General features: G+C 39.2%; 1 protein-coding gene across 1 annotated transcript; it reads left to right on the forward strand.

Annotated features, from left to right (window-relative positions):
• The first annotated feature begins 1,288 nt into the window (after positions 1 to 1,288).
• On the forward strand, positions 1,289 to 21,353 carry ube2q2 (ubiquitin conjugating enzyme E2 Q2). The gene is made up of 13 exons (XM_062963013.1): positions 1,289 to 1,673; positions 8,845 to 8,949; positions 12,030 to 12,134; positions 13,287 to 13,343; positions 13,551 to 13,688; positions 13,952 to 14,036; positions 15,606 to 15,666; positions 16,545 to 16,635; positions 16,879 to 16,937; positions 17,394 to 17,442; positions 17,642 to 17,737; positions 18,053 to 18,119; positions 19,150 to 21,353. Exons 1-13 carry the CDS (start codon positions 1,503 to 1,505, stop codon positions 19,179 to 19,181), a joined length of 1,116 nt encoding a protein of 371 aa, XP_062819083.1. The 5' UTR covers positions 1,289 to 1,502; the 3' UTR covers positions 19,182 to 21,353.
• Positions 21,354 to 21,409: the final 56 nt, after the last annotated feature.

Consider the following 21,409-nt stretch of genomic DNA (forward strand, 5'->3'; position numbering starts at 1 on the left):
CCTTTTTTAAAATTGCGTTTAATAATACAAATATTCCTATGTGTTTGAAGTCACTTTCATGCTTCCAATGCTGTGTATATCCATCTGTATATATAGGGATTTGTAGTTTGGTAAGGCACGTCTCCTTTGGTAGAGGCTAATAATAATAACCTTACTAATATTTAGGGGGCCCTTTCCAACTCTATGACCTGGTAATACATATATCATGGAATATAGTGTATCTCTCTATCATATCTATGGCTAGATGTCTATCTGTCGGTAGGGCTTTGATGGTGTCTTTAAGGCAGAAGGGGTTGGACTGGATGTCCTTTAGGGTCCCTTCTAACTCTGAGTAATAACAATAATTGATAGATAGATAGATAATATCCACTATTATCATCTTCTTAGATAATAATATTAATTATTATTTATTTATTTGTGATATTTATATCCCGGCCTCCTTTCTCACTCCGAAGGGGACTCAGGGCGGTTTACAAGTTATATGTATATACTATATATTGTATTATTAGCATAGCACAATATTTATTTATTTCCATAATTTCTATGCCGCCCATCTCACTCGAAGGGACTCAGGGTGGCTCACAATCTGGCAAATTCAATGCCGGTATACAGTACAAAAATAAAACATAGCAATTAAAACAATCAATTTAAAATAATCCAATAAATACATTTAAAACAGTACAATCAAAATACAATATAAGCAGTTACTATCCCAGCGACCCAGTGATTCCCAGCCCTGAAAGCATTCCACTAACATTGTTATATTGTCTTACTATTAGTATAATATTGTATTACAATATTAAATGTGTATACAATATTAAATGTGTATACAATATTAAATGTGTATACAATATTAAATGTGTATACAATATTAAATGTGTATACAATATTAAATGTGTATACAATATTAAATGTATATACAATATTAAATGTATATACAATATTAAATGTATATACAATATATTGTATTTTAAATGTTATTGTATGTTACATTGTATATTATATACTATATATATATATATATAGGGAGAGAGAGAGAGAGAGAGAGAGAGGGCATTAAATTACTATATTGTACTATGCTGCCATTGGCCAGCTTCATTAGCATTGAATAGTTTTGCAGCCTCAAAGCCTGGCTGCTTACAACGACCCAGTGATTCCCAGCCGTGAAAGCACATGAAAAAGGAAGTGGTGGGAAGAAAAGAGGAGGGGCTTGGCGAGGCCGCGCCCCCTTTAAATGTCCTCCAACCCGTTGCATGCCGGGAGCGGTAGTCCTAAAGGGTGCCGAGCTTTTTCCTCCGCCAATGAGGAAGTAGAGAGTCTTCCGAGTAGTCAGACTACAAGTCCCATGATTCCACCGCGCCGAGGCCTAGCCAGGGCGTCGGAGGCGACGCTGAGGGGGAGAAACGCGGCCTAGAGTTTTCCTCTTCTCCTCCTCCTTCCTGTTGGCTTTCTCCCCGCTTCCCCGTCCGAGTTTCCGGGAACCCCTCGGAGATGAGGCCAGGATGTCCTCCTCGGTGTCAGGGCTGAAGGCCGAGCTGAAACTGCTGGAGTCCATCTTCGGGAAGGAGCACGAGCGCTTCCGCGTCCTCTCCTGGCGCCTCGACGAGCTCCACTGCCAGTTCCTCCTCCTGCCTTCGCCGCAGCAGCCCCTCGCCATCCACTGCAACATCACGGTGAGGACTGCGGCCTAGCGCCCCCTCAGAAGCCTGCCTCGGAGTAGGACTCCCAAGCGGGCCTGGGCCCAAGTTGGGCCCTCCAGGGGTTTGGGGCTCCAACTCCCACCATTCCTAACAGCCTACTACAGCTCCCAGAAGCCCCCAGCCTGCGAATGCAGGCTGGGGGCTTCTGGGAGCTGTAGTAGGCTGTTAGGAATGGTGGGAGTTGGAGTCCCAAATCCCTGGAGGGCCCAAATTGGGTCCCAGGCCTGGTCTGTTAGGTATGCTGTCCCCAAGTTCCCAATAAAATAGCTTCAGTAGGTTTGAATTAAGTTGAATTTGTTTATAAAGACATTTTTAAGTGTAACTCCAGCCATATAATAATAATAATAATAATAATAATAATAATAATAATACAGTAGAGTCTCACTAATCCAAGCTCCGCTTATCCAAGCTTCTGGATAATCCAAGCCATTTTTGTAGTCAATGTTTTCAATCTATCGTGATATTTTGGTGCTAAATTCGTAAATACAGTAATTACAACATAACATTACTGCGTATTGAACTACTTTTTCTGTCAAATTTGTTGTACAACATGAAGTTTTAGTGCTTAATTTGTAAAATCATAACCTAATTTGATGTTTAATAGGTTTTTCCTTAATCCCTCCTTATTATCCAAGATATTCGCTTATCCAAGCTTCTGCTGGCCCGTTTAGCTTGGATAAGTGAGACTCTACTGTAATAGATTAGCCATATAATAATAATGATGAGATATTAGATTAGCTCCTACCCTGGCAGCATTCTGGAAAACAATAATAATAATAATAAGATATTATGTTATTTTCTGGAATGCGGCCTAGGTGGAGCTAATAATATAATAATAAACTTTATTTATAACCGGCTTCCATCTCCACGAGGGGACTCAGAACTGATCACATGGGGGCCAAGCCCTATCAACAGATAAAATACAGTAGAGTCTCACTTATCCAACACTCGCTTATCCAACGTTCTGGATTATCCAACGCATTTTTGTAGTCAATGTTTTCGATATATCGTGATATTTTGGTGCTAAATTCGTAAATACAGTAATTACAACATAACATTACTGCGTATTGAACTACTTTTTCTGCCAAATTTGTTGTCTAACATGATGTTTTGGTGCTTAATTTGTAATATCATAACCTAATTTGATGTTTAATAGGCTTTTCCTTAATCCCTCCTTATTATCCAACATATTTGCTTTTCCAACATTTTGCTGGCCCGTTTATGTTGGATAAGTGAGACTCTACTGTATATATTTTTTATTAGTGACATTTATATCCCACTCTTCTCACCCCGAAGAGTTCTCAGGGTGGCTTAAAAGTTATATGTATAGTGTTCCCTCACTACTTTGCGGTTCACTTTTCACAGATTCGCTGTTTCAGTTTTTCAATAAGCTCTAAAAGACTACTATAAATCATAAAAAATTACAATTTACAGCCTAAGGAAGGGAGGAAGGAGAAGCCAAATGGAGAGAAAGGGAGCCCAAGCGGCAACAGGAGAAGAAGGTGATTTATCAACACACAATTGGTTGATAAAGACTTAAAATAGTATATAACTACTAAAATAATGTATAAATATTAAAATAAATATAGTGTCCCTACTTCACGGATTTTCACTTATTGCGGGTGGTCCTGGAACCTAACCCCAGCAATAAGTGAGGGAATACAATATACATACAATATATTATATTATTAGCATAACACAATATAAGTATTATTTATTACTATATTGTACTATACCACTATATTGCAATATACCACTATATTGCAATATTATTAGTAGTTACATGTAATATGTATCATATAATTATAATAGTGTATTATTATTGTATTGTATTACATTATAATATTATTTAAATATATTATTTTATATTATTATTCAAAAACATTACATTAAAATTACACTTTCCATAATCATAATCCAGGCCTTTCCATAGTCGATTCCATATTTCCAGATATTTTATTGCACTGCCGTATTCACTATTAACTAAAAGCCTGCTCCCACAGCCAGGTTTTTATCTTTCTTCTAAAGGCTAGGAGGGACGGGGCTGATCTAATGTCACTGGGGAGCGAGTTCCACAGGCAAGGGGCCACCCACTGAGAAGGCCCTGTCTCGCGTCCCCACCAATTGCGCTTGCGAGGGAGGCAGGACTGAGAGCAGGGCCTCCCCAGATGATCTTAATCTCCTAGATGGTTCATAAGGAGAGATACGTTTGGACAGGTAAGCTGGACCGGAACCGTTTAGGGCTTATAGGCTAAAGCCAGCACTTTGAATTGTGCTCAGTAGCAGACAAAATCCTGTATTTGAGGGTCTGGGCTAGACTAGTGTGCATCACGTAATATAGGAAGGTGGGCAGTATGTTAGTTTTAGAGAGAAATACACAGTTAACTCACAACTTCCATTTGGCATTTAGGTAGAAGGCAAACTTGTTAATAACTGCTTTCTGACTCCAAACCCTACACATCATGACTTTAAGCTGTCCCTTATTACTGTCTTGGAAACATGACAAAACTAATTCAAGAAAAATTGTGATTCGCCATAGAGCTGGAGCCTGGCAATCCCTGGAAGGCCACACTTGCTTATTTCTGGGCTAGGAGTTCAAAGAGAGCTGAGGGGAATTAACTTGATTCACTTTGCAGATTGACACTTAGTGAGTTCATAATCTTGAGAAGTCGTTCTCTCTTTAGTTGTCCTCCCTATTCAAGTTTAGGAGCCATCAGTACTAATAACAACAACAATAATAGTTAATTTATTATTACCCATCTCTTCCAGCAGCTCAAGGCGGGATACAACATCATTAAAACAAGAGATAATAGAGTATTGAAAGACATACAGCAAGATAGAGTTAAAACTAACAGCTGTTGGCAAAAGAAATGGGATGCCTCAGGAAAAAAATGGTTCTATTCTCTTCACATCAATTAAGGCTGAAACAAAAGTGTCACAATATGAAAGAGTGCCCCTCCCTAATTAGTTAGATGTGCAATTGAGTAATTTGTCTCCACCCAGAGCAGGTGGAAACCCTAAGAGAACAAGGAATGTGTGTTACTGAGTATGTGGTTAGCTTTTAACAAGGAATCAATGGGTTTGCTTGCCATCCCACCAGCGGAAAAAGTGCTAGCTGGTGTCTTCTCCATCAACAGAGGATAGATTTGTCAATTAAGAGAAATAAACTCTACATATATGGTATTCTTTTTGTGAATAAGATGAATAGTTATTGAATAGTTTATTCAAATCAGTAATACATATTTGGGGAAAGAATAGGGATTGTATTGCAGAAATATATTCTAGATGTTTATATGGCTTACCTAGTAAGGTTTACAATACAACAAGCATGGACATTGTGCATCCTCCTAATGTTATTGGGTTGCAACCTTTTCTTACCATTGACTGTTCTGGCCAAGGCTGCTGAGTGTTGTACTCCAGCAATATCTGGATAGGCACTCAGTTTCCACCTTTGCATTATAGTGTTATTGGGAGTGGAGTCTTCGTCACGTGATTATTTTGACATAAAACTAATTTGATGGCTTGTCATTTGGTGAGAGATGAGCTGGTTGGTATTTGAAGGTGAAATATTTCGTGTTTAACCATACTGGTAGCAGGAAATTTGGGACAGACAATGGGGCATTGATTGTTTCCCTCTTGCTTCACACCTGAAGACACCACTTACATTGTGAATTCTCTCGTTTCTACTCCTCAAGAAGATGTAATGCGTTGCATTCTTCATAATCATCATTCTGGGAAACAGGAGAACAAATCATTGGACCTGAAAGATTTTAGCAGCCTTCTGTGATGAAAGTGAGATGTCCGTTTGTTGTGAATTAAATCTGACTCTAGAAAGAACTGTGTTAATAAATAAGGTAGGCTTGAGAAAATAGAGGTACTAAGACAGAATAGCCAAGAATTTGTGATGGATTGGTGCCAAGGAATTTGGGAGGAGAAGGATAGATAGAAAACTTAGTGTGCATCTATGTAGAATAAATGCTGCCATGGCTCAAAGCTATGGAATCATTGGTTATTTGATGAGGTACTAACACTATTTGTAGAGAATGCTCAAGAGCTTATGAAACTACAATGCCCATGATTCCATAGCAGCCTAGCATAGTCTCCGGAATAACAGTCATTAGACTTAAGGAAGCTTGGTGTAAACAGAGAAGAGAACTAGATTGCACAACTGTCGTTGAGTCACAGTAGATCTCTTATCTTTGTTTTAGTTTCCCTGAAATGCTTTTTGAGTGTTCAAAGCTATTCATGAAGTCATTAGAACAATCCTGTAAGGTAGAACGATACTGTCATCTTTACATGACAGATGAGCGGACGGAGAGAGAGTAACTTGTCTAGAGCCACTAAGTCAGTTCATGACAGCTCCAAGGACAGCCTGATTCATGACTTCAGTCACTACAGTAAGCCAGCTCTCTAGGGGCTACTCTGTCTTTTTAATTTTATTAGCCAACCCATTTGCGAAATGACAATTGGTCTCCCATTCTTGATCAAAGTAGCCAAAGTGTAATTTACCAAAAAGGGAATCTTGTGGCATTTTGCTAAAAACGCTATTAGCAAAATGGCCCCAGCATTCAACATTTTTTCTAACCTCAGCATGACAAGCTGCGTTCCACCCGTCCATCTTATTCTGTACTGCTGTTAAAGATAGCCCTGTTCTGCTTCTGATTTTCCACGAGGGAAATGCAGGTGGAAATTATGATTAAGACATACACAAGAGTTGGTTCTCTGTAGTAGATAGTAGTCAGCTGTGTATCCTGGATCTCAATTTATTGGAGACTCATTGCAAAACTGTGCTAGGTTCAAATAAATGTTGAATTTAAAAACTTCTATCAGATATGCAAGAACTACTAATCGTAAATGGCAGTAGCAGGGAGATGTTGCTACTCATATGTGTGTAGTAGCTACTTCTGTGGTCTTCCTGCTTATTCATGAAAATTTGCATATACCACCCTTATAATTATATATAGTTGCCTGGTAGACACTGGGAACCAAAAATAGTGTGTAGGCATCAAAAAGTATTCTCATCAAGAGTTCCTATGGGGATGGTGGGCCCAAGAGAATCACATTCCCTGGAGATCTCGGAGCTTGAGCATTCTCATAGAGGAGATTTACCTTCTGATGGCCAGAACCTGGTACCCCACCCTGTAAAGTGAGTGTCTCAGAGGAAGGAAGCAAATAACAATGTTGGCTACCATCTTGCCACACCTTCTGGTCAAGTAGCCCAGTGGCATTTGGGCGTGGGAGGGTGGAACTTTCCTTGCAGACTTGTACCTCTGTGTCATAGCTTCCCACAGAGTTGTTGTTTGATCCTGTGTAAACATACTAGACAGCATTTAATGCTACCATGGAAGGGGAACGCTGTTCATGCTACAGTCTGATGTCGTCTTCAGATTAAATGTCACCAAATGCAGGAGAGCTTGGTGTAAGCTGACATAAAATGAGGCAGCACAGCTGTCAAAATGGCTATGCAAGATCTTGTATGTTTTGGGAGTTGGTTTCCTTGGCAGATCATATTTAATTGAAACTAATATGATGAGTGCCAGGAACCATTAATTTTTCCGCCTCTTAATTGCAAAATGTAGCTGTGGTGGGAGAGCTTGTGGCAGCAGCACAGCGTTCAGTCAGTGCTGTGAGTTGAGAGAAACAAAAAAGCTTCCTAATGACAATGTTGTGATAGCAGGTTCATTGTTCTATTTAGCACCAAAGTATGCTGTTTCAGTTAGGAAAAGCGTAGGATTACTCTACACAAATACAGAATTAAATGCATTATGTTAAAAAGCTTTAGCTGACCAGCAACTGTGGTTAATAGCATAATGCCCTGTGATTCTCATGAGGCTCTTGAGACAAGTGCGAGGGGAGTGAGAGTCTGGGATGCCTCTCCTTTCCTCCCGTCTTCATTCAGGACCACTTGCTTTAGAAAGCAGGGTTTCTGTGACATTTTCAGCATGAAGCTATTGTGCTGTTTACAGCAAACGGGATGTACTTTTGCTCGTACTGTTTCAAGAGGGAATTGTCTGTTCTGCCTGGAACTACTGTTCCTGCTAACAGAATTGCATTTGTGCGTGGTTCTTATGCAATAAGCAGATGAAGCCGTTGACACACTGGATAATTGAAAACGGTTGTGCCAGCTTGTCAGAGGCAGTTAGAATCATTTTATGCCATGGGATATAATTCTGATGCAGTATCCTCCTTTTAAGTGGTCAATAAGGAATAATATTGGGATGCAGTACATGATTTTCATTGGCACAGGGTATTGCGGTGGATTTGTGGTTATTCCAACTTGGAGACGCTTGCAGCCATAAGGTGGGATCTAAATAAATAAGCCTTCTAGAGAGAGCTCCTGTGTATCAAAAAGTCTGATAGCTTGTGAGTAGGATGAAAGTCACTGTCACATGAAATTATACTAATGTCCTTACAGAAGCATAAAACATTTGTAAAAGATCTTTTACACCCATATCCCAAATATTAGAGATTGGTAATGTCCAAGGGGATAGGGGAAGAAATCTTTCAGGATGTCTATCTCTGGAGAATTTTGGAAATTGTCCAGTTGGTTTTTGCCTGAGATTCTGGATCTCAATATAATTGCACAATGAAAAAATGCAGGTATTAAGTGCAAAGGAGCAAAGATGCAGTATTCTGAAGAAGAAACGTCTTTGATCTAAAGGTGTGCTGGTCGTTAGAGGTGTTTGTTTAAGCATATGCTACTTCTACAGAATAAGTATTAGGTGTATGTGTTTTGTATTGTATTTCGCCGTTCTGAAAAACATTGTTTGAGACGATCAGCCTGTGACTGGGGACACACATGTACTGTATTGCTTGATCAGCTCCAAATGAACACTTCACTGACAAAAAAAATAGTGCATTCAAAGGAAGACTCAATTTGCTCTCTTTGATCGTGTGGTCTTCTGTGTGCAAGGATTTGGGATGTATAGACAATGTTTTGAGCCTCTACCTGAAATCTGATTTGAAACATCACAGAAAGAGGTTTATTACCACCATCTGCCATTTGTTTTTTGTTGCATTATTAAACTTAGAAATGTTTTTTTTTCCCTCAACTTGATAATGTAGTAGGGGAGACATTTGTTCTATAGCTTATAAGTACAGTTGCCCAAACAGGAATGTAAATGTCATTATTTTATTTAAATAGGAATCTTATCCTTCCTCGTCACCAATATGGTTTGTGGAATCAGATGACCCCAACTTGACTTCAGTATTGGAGCGCTTAGAGGATATTAAGAAGAGCAATACTCTGGTAGGTGATGGCTTGTATTTCTATCCGTGTCAAAACTCACATCAGTGTTGATATTGGTTTAATGAAGTCCAAATGAATACTGCTTGCAGTTTTAACAGTTGGTGCTTCCTGTTTACGCCTTGCCTAAGTACCTCAAAGGCATTTCCATTTCTCTCTGATTCGTTTCCTTAAAATGCAGTGTTTCAATTCTCATGCTGCAGAAGCAGAGCTTTTTTTATCCAACTGTGACCCTGCAGTGATGAACAAATTACACCCAGCCCATCATCGCAATCTAGTCTTATTCAAAATACATGAGGTGCAAAGAAAGACCACACTGATCACAACTTGATAATGTCCTTGCGCAGAAATCAGGACATCTTATTTCAAGAAAAAATTCAAACTCACACGTTTTAACAATCTTTTAAAAATACCTTTGGTTTCTCCTCATCTGGAAAAAAACATAGATTCCTAATTGTTCAGCTGTTCCTTACAGTTCGATTGTCCCTTACAGGTAGGACTTTTTTGGTGACTGTAATATCAAGCCAAAGTTTCCTCCTGCCTATATTTCCCACCTAAAATGGTTTGCTCTATATTCGGAACACTTAGTCTATGAAATAATACTGTAATCGCGCAACTTGTTCAAGACTCCCAAACTTGATCTCAAGGAATGCATTACGAATCTGTGCCGAGGGCCAAAAAGACATAAACTCACAGAACAGCTCAGTATAGGCAAAATGTGAGTTCTTTTGAACCATATGTAAAGAGGCATCCACAGGCTATTCCTGAAAGTAGGTTACAAGGAACTGTAGGGTCTCTTGAGAACAGCAGCCCAAATGCCATAATCTGGATTTCTTCTTCTCCAACCCTGAAGCACAGAATCCAGGCAGCTGGAGCACGATGATAAGGAACAAAGGGGTGTGCTCATTTTAATTTTGGCAGTATACAGTAAAAAACAAACAAACTGGTGCAGTCTTTGGAAATGACTGAAGAGAAGGCATAGGGAATCCCTTCTGCTTTCTACTGTATATAGAATGGACTTTGTAAGACCAGAAACTGGAAAGAAGCCAGTTTATAAGGCCTTTGTTTACAGCTATTGCTGAGGTATATGTGTACCTTCAAGTTAGATGTCGACTTATGATGCTCTCAATTTTTATAGAGTTATCTTAGGCAAGAAATGTACAATCGTCTGTTATTTCCCCAGTTTGCCTCTTCCTATATTGTCTGGGAGATACCTAATCTTAAATAAGGAGTAGAAGCTCCCAACTGGAAACCATTATTTTTCTAAACAGTTGTGAGAGACACCCTCCTTTCAATTGGAGACTTGCTTGGACTGTTCATAACAGTTCAAGGTGGAGGGGCAAGCTTAAGATTTTGTGACTATGCCGCAAGCTCCAAAAGCCCAATACCCTCCTCCTTGGCTTGACATATTCTCCTCTTTCCAGAGCCATCCTAAGGTTAAAATGTGCTGGAGTTACTCTGTGCATGGAAGGAAGAGTCCTTGGTGGCTGACAGTCTTATGTAAGCACTTTCTAGCCATCGCCGTTTGAAGCATTTAGCATTAACTGTAGTAGTGATTTCTCCCCAGTAAGGATTGGGTATAAAACATGTTTATTCCCATTTTTACAGGTTCCTAAGAATTTGTAAAATCTGGCCATAGTTGGGGGTATAGTGGCACTTCACAAGGAAGCCACATTCATGTAATCTTCTTGCCACTAAGTCTGCATTAGTTTAATGACCCACTTTTCAAAATACTTAGTAGTATTGAGGATAATGGGATACAAGTTGCTAGGAGGCACGGTTAAGATTGCAGCTTTACCCTGCATTGTAAGTGCTGTTTATTTAGTAACTAGAGAGTTGTCAGAATCCTGTCAGAAAAGGCATTTAAGGGAACTGAGGGGAGTGGGAGGGTTTTGCGGGCTAAAAATAGCATCCTGGAAGCTCTGTCCCAGGCCAGAATGTCAAGAAGCAAACCACTGACACATTGTCAGAGTTGCCCAGGTAATCACAGGTTATCATTTGACTCTTAGATGTGATTGATCTGTGCCACTCCAAGTGCAAAGCTCAGGCTGCACTGAGTTGCTGAATGGTAAAAGGCTGTATTTTGTGGGGTTGCCCTCTGCCCTTCGCCTGTTTCCCAATGCAAATCTGGGTAAAAGCTGTCATATTTATGGGTCTGGAGGGGAGAGTTATTGCCTGCCTAAGGATACTTAATCCTGATCTCAGAGGGCTGGAGCAAGCAAGGTATTCCACACCCATCTGCTTGCCAAGCAGGTGGCTCCAGATGGCACAAGCAAATGGGCCAAGCCTCAGGAAGCAGGAGAGGAAAACAAGCCCGCGTTGCTATCTAATCTGACTGCAGAGAAAACATGTTCCTGGTGCCAAATATGCCGTCAGATCTGGGACTATTAATAATGTGTTCGCTGTGAGCATACTGACTTTTTTCTTGAAGCATATGGCTAATGATTCTCTCTGTTGCAATGGTGTTTGGGTTACTCCGGAATCCTGCAGCGAAACATTGGCAGGCTGTTAGGCGAGCGGGAGTTCTCTCAGCTAATAGTGTTCTTCGTGGACACTCTCAAAATGTCTAGCTTGGTTTTGGGAATGTACACGCAAGCCAAGGAAGTGACACTTTAAGACATCACGTTATGTAAGTTCTCTGAGTTCAAAAGATCAGAGTGGTTTTGTATACCAGCAAAGAAGTCATAGGCAGGAGATCTAATAGAAAGAAGGCTTCAAGACAAGAAAGAAGGCTTGTTGGTGACATGTTTTCTATATGCAGGGAGTCCTTGGCTCATTTGGAGGTGCTTCCAAATGAGTAATTTCCTGCAGAGAAGATTGTCCTTTATGCTGTCCTAGAATAGTTGGAAGAGCACAAAGTGCCAGGTGCAAAGGAACACTTTATTAATCCAAGTACAGAAAATGTAATATCAACCATTATGACTTCCCTGACCCAGGGGTTCATTATGGACATTTATTTAAGAGGTGGTTCTTTTGTTAGCTGTGGCTCAAGAAAAAACAAGATGTGATTCTTCTGCTGATAAACATTACTTAAAATAAATGTAAAGCCAAAACCGTTCACACACCCTTAACTTGTTTTGTAGCTTCTCCAACAGTTGAAGCGATTGATATGTGACCTCTGCAGATTATACAATCTTCCTCAGCATCCTGATGTTGAAATGCTAGATCAGCCATTGCCGACTGGCCAGGTAAATACTTGAATCTTGGGGGGACAAATGTTTTGAGTTCTAGGTTCCAATTCGCCTCTGCTGCATGTTCACTTAACTAGTATGAAGGTTCTTCAGTCAAAATTATCTAAAACTGCCATGGACAAACTTCAGCCCTCTGGGTGTTTTGGACTTCAACTCCCACAATTCCTAACAACCTGATCTAGCAGCAACTACAAGGGACATTGAATCAATCCCCTGAAAGATGACCACCCAACTTCTGTTCAGAGATGGAGAGTCCACCACTGTCAATGCTCTTTCCTTGGATTTTGAATCCATAGAATCGTAGAGTTGGAAGAGACCTCATGGGCCGTCCTGTCCAACCCCCTGCCAAGAAGCAGGAAAATCACATTCAAAGCACCCCACATTCAAAGCATTGGTCCATGTTCTAGTTTTCAGGGTAGCAGAAAGCAAGTTGGCTTCACTTTCAGATACCCAAAGATAGCTATCATATCACCCCTCAGTCTGGGCACATTCCAGCTTGTGAATATCCTTCTTGAACTGTGGTGCTCAGAAGTAGACACAGTATTCTGGGTGAGGTCTGTCATGAAGCTTCTTTCTGGGATGGAAATGTGACTAAGAGTCGAGTCACTTTTGTGTAGAAGAAGTGGTTTCTAGTAAGCAGCCGCTCCCTTTATCTGAGATGTATAGGTTCTGTTGGTTGCTAGTGGCAAGCAAGAAATAGCAGTATTCAAGATTCCTTTGCTCTTTTCACTTTACAATTCAAGACTCATAAAGAGAGAAGAAGAGTCACACCAGCAGCCTTCACAATCCTGCCATGCTAAGAGAATTTCCTCTATGACAAGCATGGTTGTTTTAAAGACTTTTAGCATAAATTGACAGTTTGTCAATAATAATAATAACAATACTAATAATTTTATATCCTATCTGCCTCTTCCCACGTTCTGTCAAGGTGCAGCCTGTGTATTTATATATTCTTGATTTTATTAATTAAACCAGTTCCTATTTGTAATAACAGTACTTAGCATTTGGAGAGTATGTTTTATGTTTTGAAAGCAGATCATATGCATTACCTTGTTATTGTTGATACAACAACAACAAAACTCGTTTTCTTTTGAGAAGATAGAACTAAAACATTTTTAAATCAAAGGAAACTGCTTTGTTGTATTCCAGAATGGGACAACTGAAGAGGTTACATCGGAAGAAGAGGAAGAGGAAGATATGGGTGAAGTATGTGTTTTTGCAGTCAGCTTTAGTTCTTCTTCCCGACCCTCTTTAAACTTCTTAAGGGGCAAAAGGACTGGAAACCTGGATAGATAAGTTGATCTTTAGGTTTCCTCCCTCCTATACCTGCACATTTTTTGTGCTCTTAGCATAAGAAATTCTAGATTTCCCTCTGCTTTTCCATCAGTCTTCAGTTAGTCTTTAATCTTGCAGGACATTGATCTGGATCATTACGAAATGAAGGAGGAAGAACCAGTCTATGGAAAGAAATCTGAGGACGATGGCATTGAAAAAGAGAATCTGGCCATTCTGGAAAAGATCCGGAAAAATCAAAGGCAGGACCACTTAAATGTAAGTCTGTATTGGGTAAATGAAAGCCATGATATTGGAAAACTTCTATGGAACGCCTCAGTCTACCATTTATTACCCTGCAGAAAATTTAAATATAATTTCTCAGAAATACATAGATTGACCTTTCAGGGAGTAAAATGTCCATTGACAAATGCACACCTTTTGCAAATCTGATTATCACTAACATTCAAAAGAGATAATTTATGGTCTCCAATAGCTTTCTTCAAAAGTTCTAGAAAATCAAGTTTTTCATGTCTTTTCAGGGCGCAGTTTCTGGCTCTGTCCAGGCTTCAGATCGACTTATGAAAGAACTCAGGGATATATATAGGTCGCAGAGTTACAAAACAGGTAAGTGTTCTGCACTTTTTGTAATGGGGTGGAAATATGCTTAATGCACTTCCTAAATGGTATGGGCTTGGCGTTGCAGTATGCATTATTAAGGACATCAGCCTATATGTATTGCCTTTGGAATTATGAATAGATCTAAAATTGGTTTGCACTGTAAACCTATTAAAACAGAATTAATTTAAGCAGTCCAAATATATTTGCTAAGAGGGTTCAACTTCCTCTTATATGCCGTTTAAGAATTCATATACGCAGACCTGCTTTTAAAATGTAAATAACATTTCAATTTTCTTCAAGTTTAATAGATGGAATAGTAAGCAAACGCCTAAACCAAATAAAACATGAGTAAACACCAAATTGTGTTTGATTCAGACAGGAATTTCTGTTTCTATATTATCATAATCCATGCCATAGGAACAAAAATGGGCAATTCTCCAGTCTTTGTCTGGTTGAGGAAATTGTACATTCGTTTTGTAAACCAGTGCATACAGTTTTCCTCCTATAGATTGTTATAGCTGGTCAATTATCTGATTTCCCATTCTGCCTTAAATAGACCAGCAGAGGAAGAAAGGGCATAGCATTGTTTGGGCTGCCTCTGCATTGAATTTAAAGACCTTTTTAGTAATGATTTTCCACTACTATATCTAGGGACCTCAGTGCATACTATGCAAATAAATGGTGTTCGACATTAATAAGCAAACAAGTAACATGCACTTGAATTTATATTTGGCTATAAGGCTCCTCGTGCAGAAGGTGTGTTAACTGTGGCGCTCCTGGTTTCCTTTTAAATCCGGAGGTTATCCTAATAAGACTTTTAGTTCTTAATGCCAGGGTTTCAGCTAGTAATAGTTCTAAGCTTTGGGTGCACTGTGGCAATCCCTAGGAGGAAGGGTTTGTCTTGGGAGTGGCAAATTAGACAGCTCTCCATAGTTGGCCATCATAAGAAGAGGTAAATATAGCAAACCTCAGGTATTGATCCGTGATTTGGCTGCCAGGCCTACTTTAATGGCTTTGCTGGTAGCACTCAGGCAATGCCTTATTCATGTCCAAAGAGACTTGCGGCAGGCATGAAGACGTAGGGATACAGCATCAGATAAGCCAGGCTTATGAGGGGAAATTTGGAGGGTGTTGTTGAATTGCATTTTTATGTAATTACATTTTAAACTGTGTTGTTCAGGCTTGGGTCCATGTAAGCTACCCGGAGTCCCTTCAAAAATGATAATAATAATAATAATAATAATAATAATAATAATAATTATTATTATTATTATTATTATTATTATTATTATTATTATAGTCAAACTTAATTGTTTCTCCTCTGTAAATCTTAAATTAAATAGTGCCAAACCGGTAACCAAAAACAGCAATGGGATTCCCAGGTGAGTATGTTCTTCGTAAATATGTTTTGGAGTTCAATGAATAAGATGGAAATGGCAGGAGACTCTGCTTGTGCAGAATGCCTTCACGTTTGAATCCTTTAAGGCCCTGAATTATCATGAGAGAGAAAAAAAAAGAAAGAAAAGTGTTTGTTCTGGCAACAGTCTAATGAAGTACTGTTTCTGTCTATCTTAGGGATTTACTCAGTGGAACTCGTAAACGACAGTTTGTATGAATGGCATGTAAAACTTCTAAAGTAAGTTCACATTCTTCTCAATGCCTAACTGTCCTGAATCATTGGTTTTAGTTTCTCATGTAAGAATTGTGATTGGCCCCCAAATGTTAATCAAACTTTGCAACAAAGAAAGTTGTTTATTTACTTAACTTTTCCGTGAATTAACAATCAGTTGATTGGTTAGTGCATTGTTCACTTTTAAAATAGACTTTGGGGGATTCAGTTTCTCTCCTTCGCATTGTCATCCTTCTCAAGGAGTTGTCCTTTGAAAATTCAAGCTGATTTTTCACACGCTCAAGCCAGATCTAGACGTGGTTTTTGTCACGTAACTAATCCTTTTGGGCTCCAACTTCCAGAATGGTCTCTAACCAACATGGCTGCATTGACTGGGAGACTCAGAGAGTTACTTTGCCACACTCTGGAGTTAAATAGCCGGTTTAGAGTGAGATTTGTGAGCCAGATCCAAACTGTAATGTGGAATGGACAGAGTTTAAATCCCAATTCCATATTGTGACTGGATATAGATGTCCCCCATTCCCCTTTGCAATGGGAGAGAAACAGTGTATATATAAGCGCATTGCGATTGATATGGAACCCTTTCCTGGACCCTGTGCATTTATTCAAATTGCTGAGACATTCCTGCTCCTTGTGTCTTCAGTCCTGTTCTCCAAACAAGGTCTTTCCTGTTCCCTGGTGTCTTTGGTGCTTCAAACAAGTTCTTGCATGCTTAGGGCCCTGGGTTTCTGGCAAACCACAGCCCTGCAAACCCCTGACTTCTCCTTTTTTGAAGAAAATGCTTCACATAGTAGGGAATTGTTTTGCAAAATTCTAATCATTTCTAATCAGTTTTGAATGACTCAGGCTCTTCTGTTTCTTCCCTTTCTCATCACAATTGCTAGGGTTGATCCTGACAGCCCGTTACATAGCGATCTCCAAGTCTTAAAAGAAAAAGAAGGCATAGAATATATTTTGCTCAACTTCTCTTTTAAGGTAAGAAGGGGAAACAGTAATTATTTTTCAATCAGAATATAAATCCAGAACCCCTACTTCTTTGGCAGAGGAATATTATAGTCTTCTGGGTGAAATGATTCATATCCAGGATTTAGATCTATTTCATGGTTCGGTGGGGAGAGAGGAATATGCGATTCTAGAATTAATATTTATAGTATTTTATGTCTGGTTGGGAAATACATTTGTCAACTTTTTTTTTTTACTTTTTTCTGCTTGTTTTAGGATAATTTTCCCTTTGATCCTCCATTTGTAAGAGTTGTATCTCCTGTGCTTACTGGAGGGTGAGTATCAATCTCCGTTGTTGTTTAATTAATCAGTGTCTAGTGGATTTAGTGTTTAACAACCCGTCTCCTGATTTATTCCTGCTACATAGGAGCCAATCTGCTGTAGTATTTGTCACAACTTGAATGTCCCAAGATAAAATGCTGTAACTCAGTGGGTAAACTGGCTGGAATTTCTGGGAGTTGTAGGCCAAAACATTTGGGGATCCATAGGTTGAGAACAATTGCTGTAGCTTTTCATGGAAGGCCATCTTTTCATCTTCTGAATAGCCTTGCAGCTTCAAAGCCTGGGTGCTTCCTGCCTGAGGAATATTCTAGAACAATATGAGATACTCTTTCTTTGTCAGTACTGTGCCATCTCTTGATATGCAGAGTTTGTGGGCTGTAGCTAAGCTAGACAAAAGAAAACTTTCATTCTTGGAGAAGATGGTCTCAGCATCTCTTTCTGTCCCACAGGTATGTTCTGGGTGGAGGTGCATTATGCATGGAACTTCTTACTAAACAGGTAACTACAAACCCAACATCTGGAGTTTAGAGAGATTCCGTTAGGAATATGTTCTGTTGCTTTTCAGCTTTGCTTCTCCTAAGTTAGATCGTGAATTCAAATCGCTTGGCTTAACACAGAGAAAACATCTTTGAATCGCCTATTCTGCAAAGCAGACTGAGAAAATGTATCACAATTCTAGGTTTTTCTTCCTCTTCAGGGTTGGAGTAGCGCCTACTCCACAGAATCGGTCATAATGCAGATCAATGCCACGTTGGTCAAAGGAAAAGCCAGAGTCCAGTTTGGAGCAAATAAGGTAACCAGTTTGTGTATTGTCATATAAAAATGGCTTTAGAGTGAACGTAAAAAAAAAATAGGGATGGCCATTGGAATACATCTCATAATTATTTTAAAACATTAATTAAAATTATGCTACTATGGCTATTTTGGAAATCCCAGAAGACCAAACTGGGAGCTTGAGGAGGGCTGTAGAGCAGCTTCACTTTGCCTTTGGCGGCTTTCGATCATGTTTTCAGCAACTGTGGTAAAGTATTAATTCTGCAGCAATTCCCATTATCATTATTTCTGCCATGGTTTGGACGAATATGTAAACTGATTGTTTTTCTTCCAGAACCAGTATAACCTAGCAAGAGCACAGCAGTCCTATAAATCTCTAGTACAGTTACATGAAAAGAATGGTATGTATGTTAAAGCACATAGTTTTGTAAGTATTATATGAGACGAGAGACTGAAAAGCACACACTGTGATTTAAATATATTAGTCTCATCTTTGCACAGTTGCTCAAAGTCTGGTTCTATCCAAATGGAGCCATTGAGTATTGGGAATTCAATAGTTTTACCTAAGATTTCTGATGCAAAACCAATTCCTTACCAAGGTTTAATCTCTAGATTGATGAGCTGAAGGGGCGGCTTATTGATTATTTGGAAAATAAATTATTTTTCTGCTTGCAGTTGATTTTTGTACCCGGTGTTTGCTTTACGTTTTTAAATAATGGTGTGTTTTTATCTATATATTTTATGTTCAAATGTTTTGACTTTGTTGTAGTCTGCCTCGAACTGTTAGGAAAGATGGGTAACAAATAAAATGTATACTATCCTGATTTTAGAGTTTTTTAATACTGGTAGGCAGATTTGGTTCATTTTCATGGTTTCCTCCATTCTGCTGAAATTGTCCACATAATTTCAATGTCTTCTCTGTATAGGCTGACATGGTGGTTGTCAAAGTGGTCCAGGATTTCTGTGTTCTCAAATAATATGATAGAATGCTTCTGGAACATGGCCATACAAACTCACATCAACCCGGTGATTCCGGCCATGAAAGCCTTTGACAACAAATTACATGTGGTTAACCTTGACATGATTGTTATTTTGCTATGTTTAATATGTAGAACTGTGTTGTATTTGGATGTTTTTTGTTTGTTATTTTTCATTTGACTGTAATCACCTGGGCTTGACCCCATGTAAGCTGTCCCAAGTCCCCTCGGGGAGATGGAGGTGTGGTATAAAAATAAAGTTGTTGTTGTTGTTATTATTATTATTATTATTATTATTATTATTATTATTATTATTATTTAATGGATGATTAGAGAAACTATTATAGCATTGGTCCTAATGCTATTCCCCCTGTGTTTTGGAGTAGAAATTCATTTACTGAATCTGTATTTTGCACATTTGTGTTTGCCTAATCCGTTTTATGCTTCCCTTTAGGCTGGTTCACGCCTCCAAAAGAAGATGGTTAATACTGTGGACTTCTTATATACTTGGACCAATGTCAATTTATAAACAAAATCCTTCCAACACAGACTCAAGCTATGAATGCCCCCATAACAGCCATAATGAAGACTCTAGTTAATAGACAATTAATGGATAAACTGTGGTCTGACACGTCCAGGATACATTACAGCCGTACAGTTCTGCTCCTCTGCCAGACGTTGTGGACCGAACCATTTAAGAAGACTTTGCCGTATTCTCCTTTTGGGGTTCAACGCGACGGCGATGCCTTCGAAACCAGGCTCCCGGTTTATCAAAGCATCAGTGAATAGGAACTTTCCTCTGCCAACTTTTGTATGCACTTAACTTTTGTTTTTCCTCCACGCTGCGGAGAAGGGCAATACCTTTTATTTAAAGCCGACCGAGTTAAATAAAGTTAGGTTGATAATACAGAGGTGTTTTTTTTTCCAGGTCTTGTTCAATGGGTGTGTTACTATTATTATTTTCCTGGCTGAAAATTGAAAGCGTTTGTAACATTGCCAAATGTAACGACGATCTATAGGAGAAGTGTAATGTCCAATCATTAAACTCTTTTTTTCTTCCCTCCATGGCTGTGTTCAGGATATGAACTGTTTCTGGACAGAAGTCCTCTTCAGTCACCTCACCGCTCGAAGGAGAGCCGGGCATTGCCGATTGAACTGTGGGTTATCCGCTCGGATATCGGCGTTTGCCATTCTTGGCTCTCCTTCACCAGAAGGAGCCCTTGGTCTCAAAGCTTGAAGATATTTAAAAATACTCAGCATTCGAATCTGTTAACGGGTTGTTGCAATCGTTTGTGGACTTAATGGACTGTAAATTGGCGCAATTGGCAGAAAAAAAGTCACCCAGACGCTCCTTTACTATGGGAATTGCACAGTTTTAAAGAAATGCAACGATAGGAAGTCCCAGGTAACTCTCAATTCAGCGTTGTTTTAAAATAAAATGTTGCCATAGTCATGACCATGGTTTTTGTTGGAGGGGAAAAAAACTAGTGTGGAATTTTTTCTTCCTTTTTTTTAAAGAATCTGGCTCTGTTACTACTGTGGGTCGGTAATTGTTATATCATTGCCTTACCTTTAAAAGAATCAGGTGTGGTTTTTAAATTTTGGTGGTTGAATTTGTGTAGAGTTTTGTGTTCATGGGTCAAAAGAAGAGTCTACATCAGGCATGGGCAAACTTTGGCCTTCTGGGTGTTTTGGACTTCAACTCCCACCATTCCTAACAGCCTCAGGCCCCTTCCTTTTGCCCCCCAGCCGCTTAAGCGGCTGGGGGGCAAAAGGAAAGGGCCTGAGGCTGTTAGGAATGGTGGGAGTTGAAGTCCAAAACACCCGGAGGGCCGATGTTTGCCCATGCCTGGTCTACACACTTTTAGTATGCCGAAGTTTGCCTGTGCCTGGTCTACACACTTATAATATTTCTGACACCCCTTCTCTTTTTGATTATGAATATCCCCAGTTTAAATCATACATACATATATTAACACGATTTGCTGTTAAATTCACGGGATGTGTATTTTTCCAATTCTGATTAACATCAAACTCTGCTTTATTGGTCTTAACAATGCTGTCTTGTCCTAACCGAAAACGATACTTTTTTCTTTTGACCATACCCAACAAAGCAAAGTCTTCTCCAGGTTTGCTCATCAAGAAATAATACATTGGCATAACTTTCCAAAAATTGTCAGATATTTAAAATTAGGTTTCCTGCCAAACATTTTATGTGTTTATTACTTATTTAAAGGGGACAGAGCGAGCCGAAACATATCTGGACTTTGACCAAACGAAAGTGTGTAGACCAGGCATATGATAATATTTGGCCTAGAGGAAGACTTTGTTTTGTGCAGTCTTTTAGGGGTGAGACGTAGACGACATTCCCCCATTTCTCACTTATTTGGTTGTACATACGATTCTTATAAAAACCCTGCTATAGCAGCCTTAAGTCAGAAGCCAAATCCTGCGTTTCTACAGCTGAGGCGAAAACTCTTGAGGACTTTATGGGATTCTTGAATATCCTAATGACTAAGCAGAACCACAGGTGCACACTCGGCTTGCGTTTTTTTTCTTCTTCTCCTATCGAGTTTCATTTTCATTGCAGAATTATTTAGCAGTGTACGGTAAATCTGTAAACTTGCATCAAGTTTATGAATAAAGAATTAAGAATTCCGTTTTTCTCTGGAGAGTGTCTGCTTTTAATTCCTTTGTATGGTATTCTAATTTTA

This window comes from Anolis carolinensis, unplaced genomic scaffold (assembly GCF_035594765.1).
Source record: "Anolis carolinensis isolate JA03-04 unplaced genomic scaffold, rAnoCar3.1.pri scaffold_11, whole genome shotgun sequence".
In the NCBI taxonomy this organism is placed as follows: domain Eukaryota; kingdom Metazoa; phylum Chordata; class Lepidosauria; order Squamata; family Dactyloidae; genus Anolis; species Anolis carolinensis.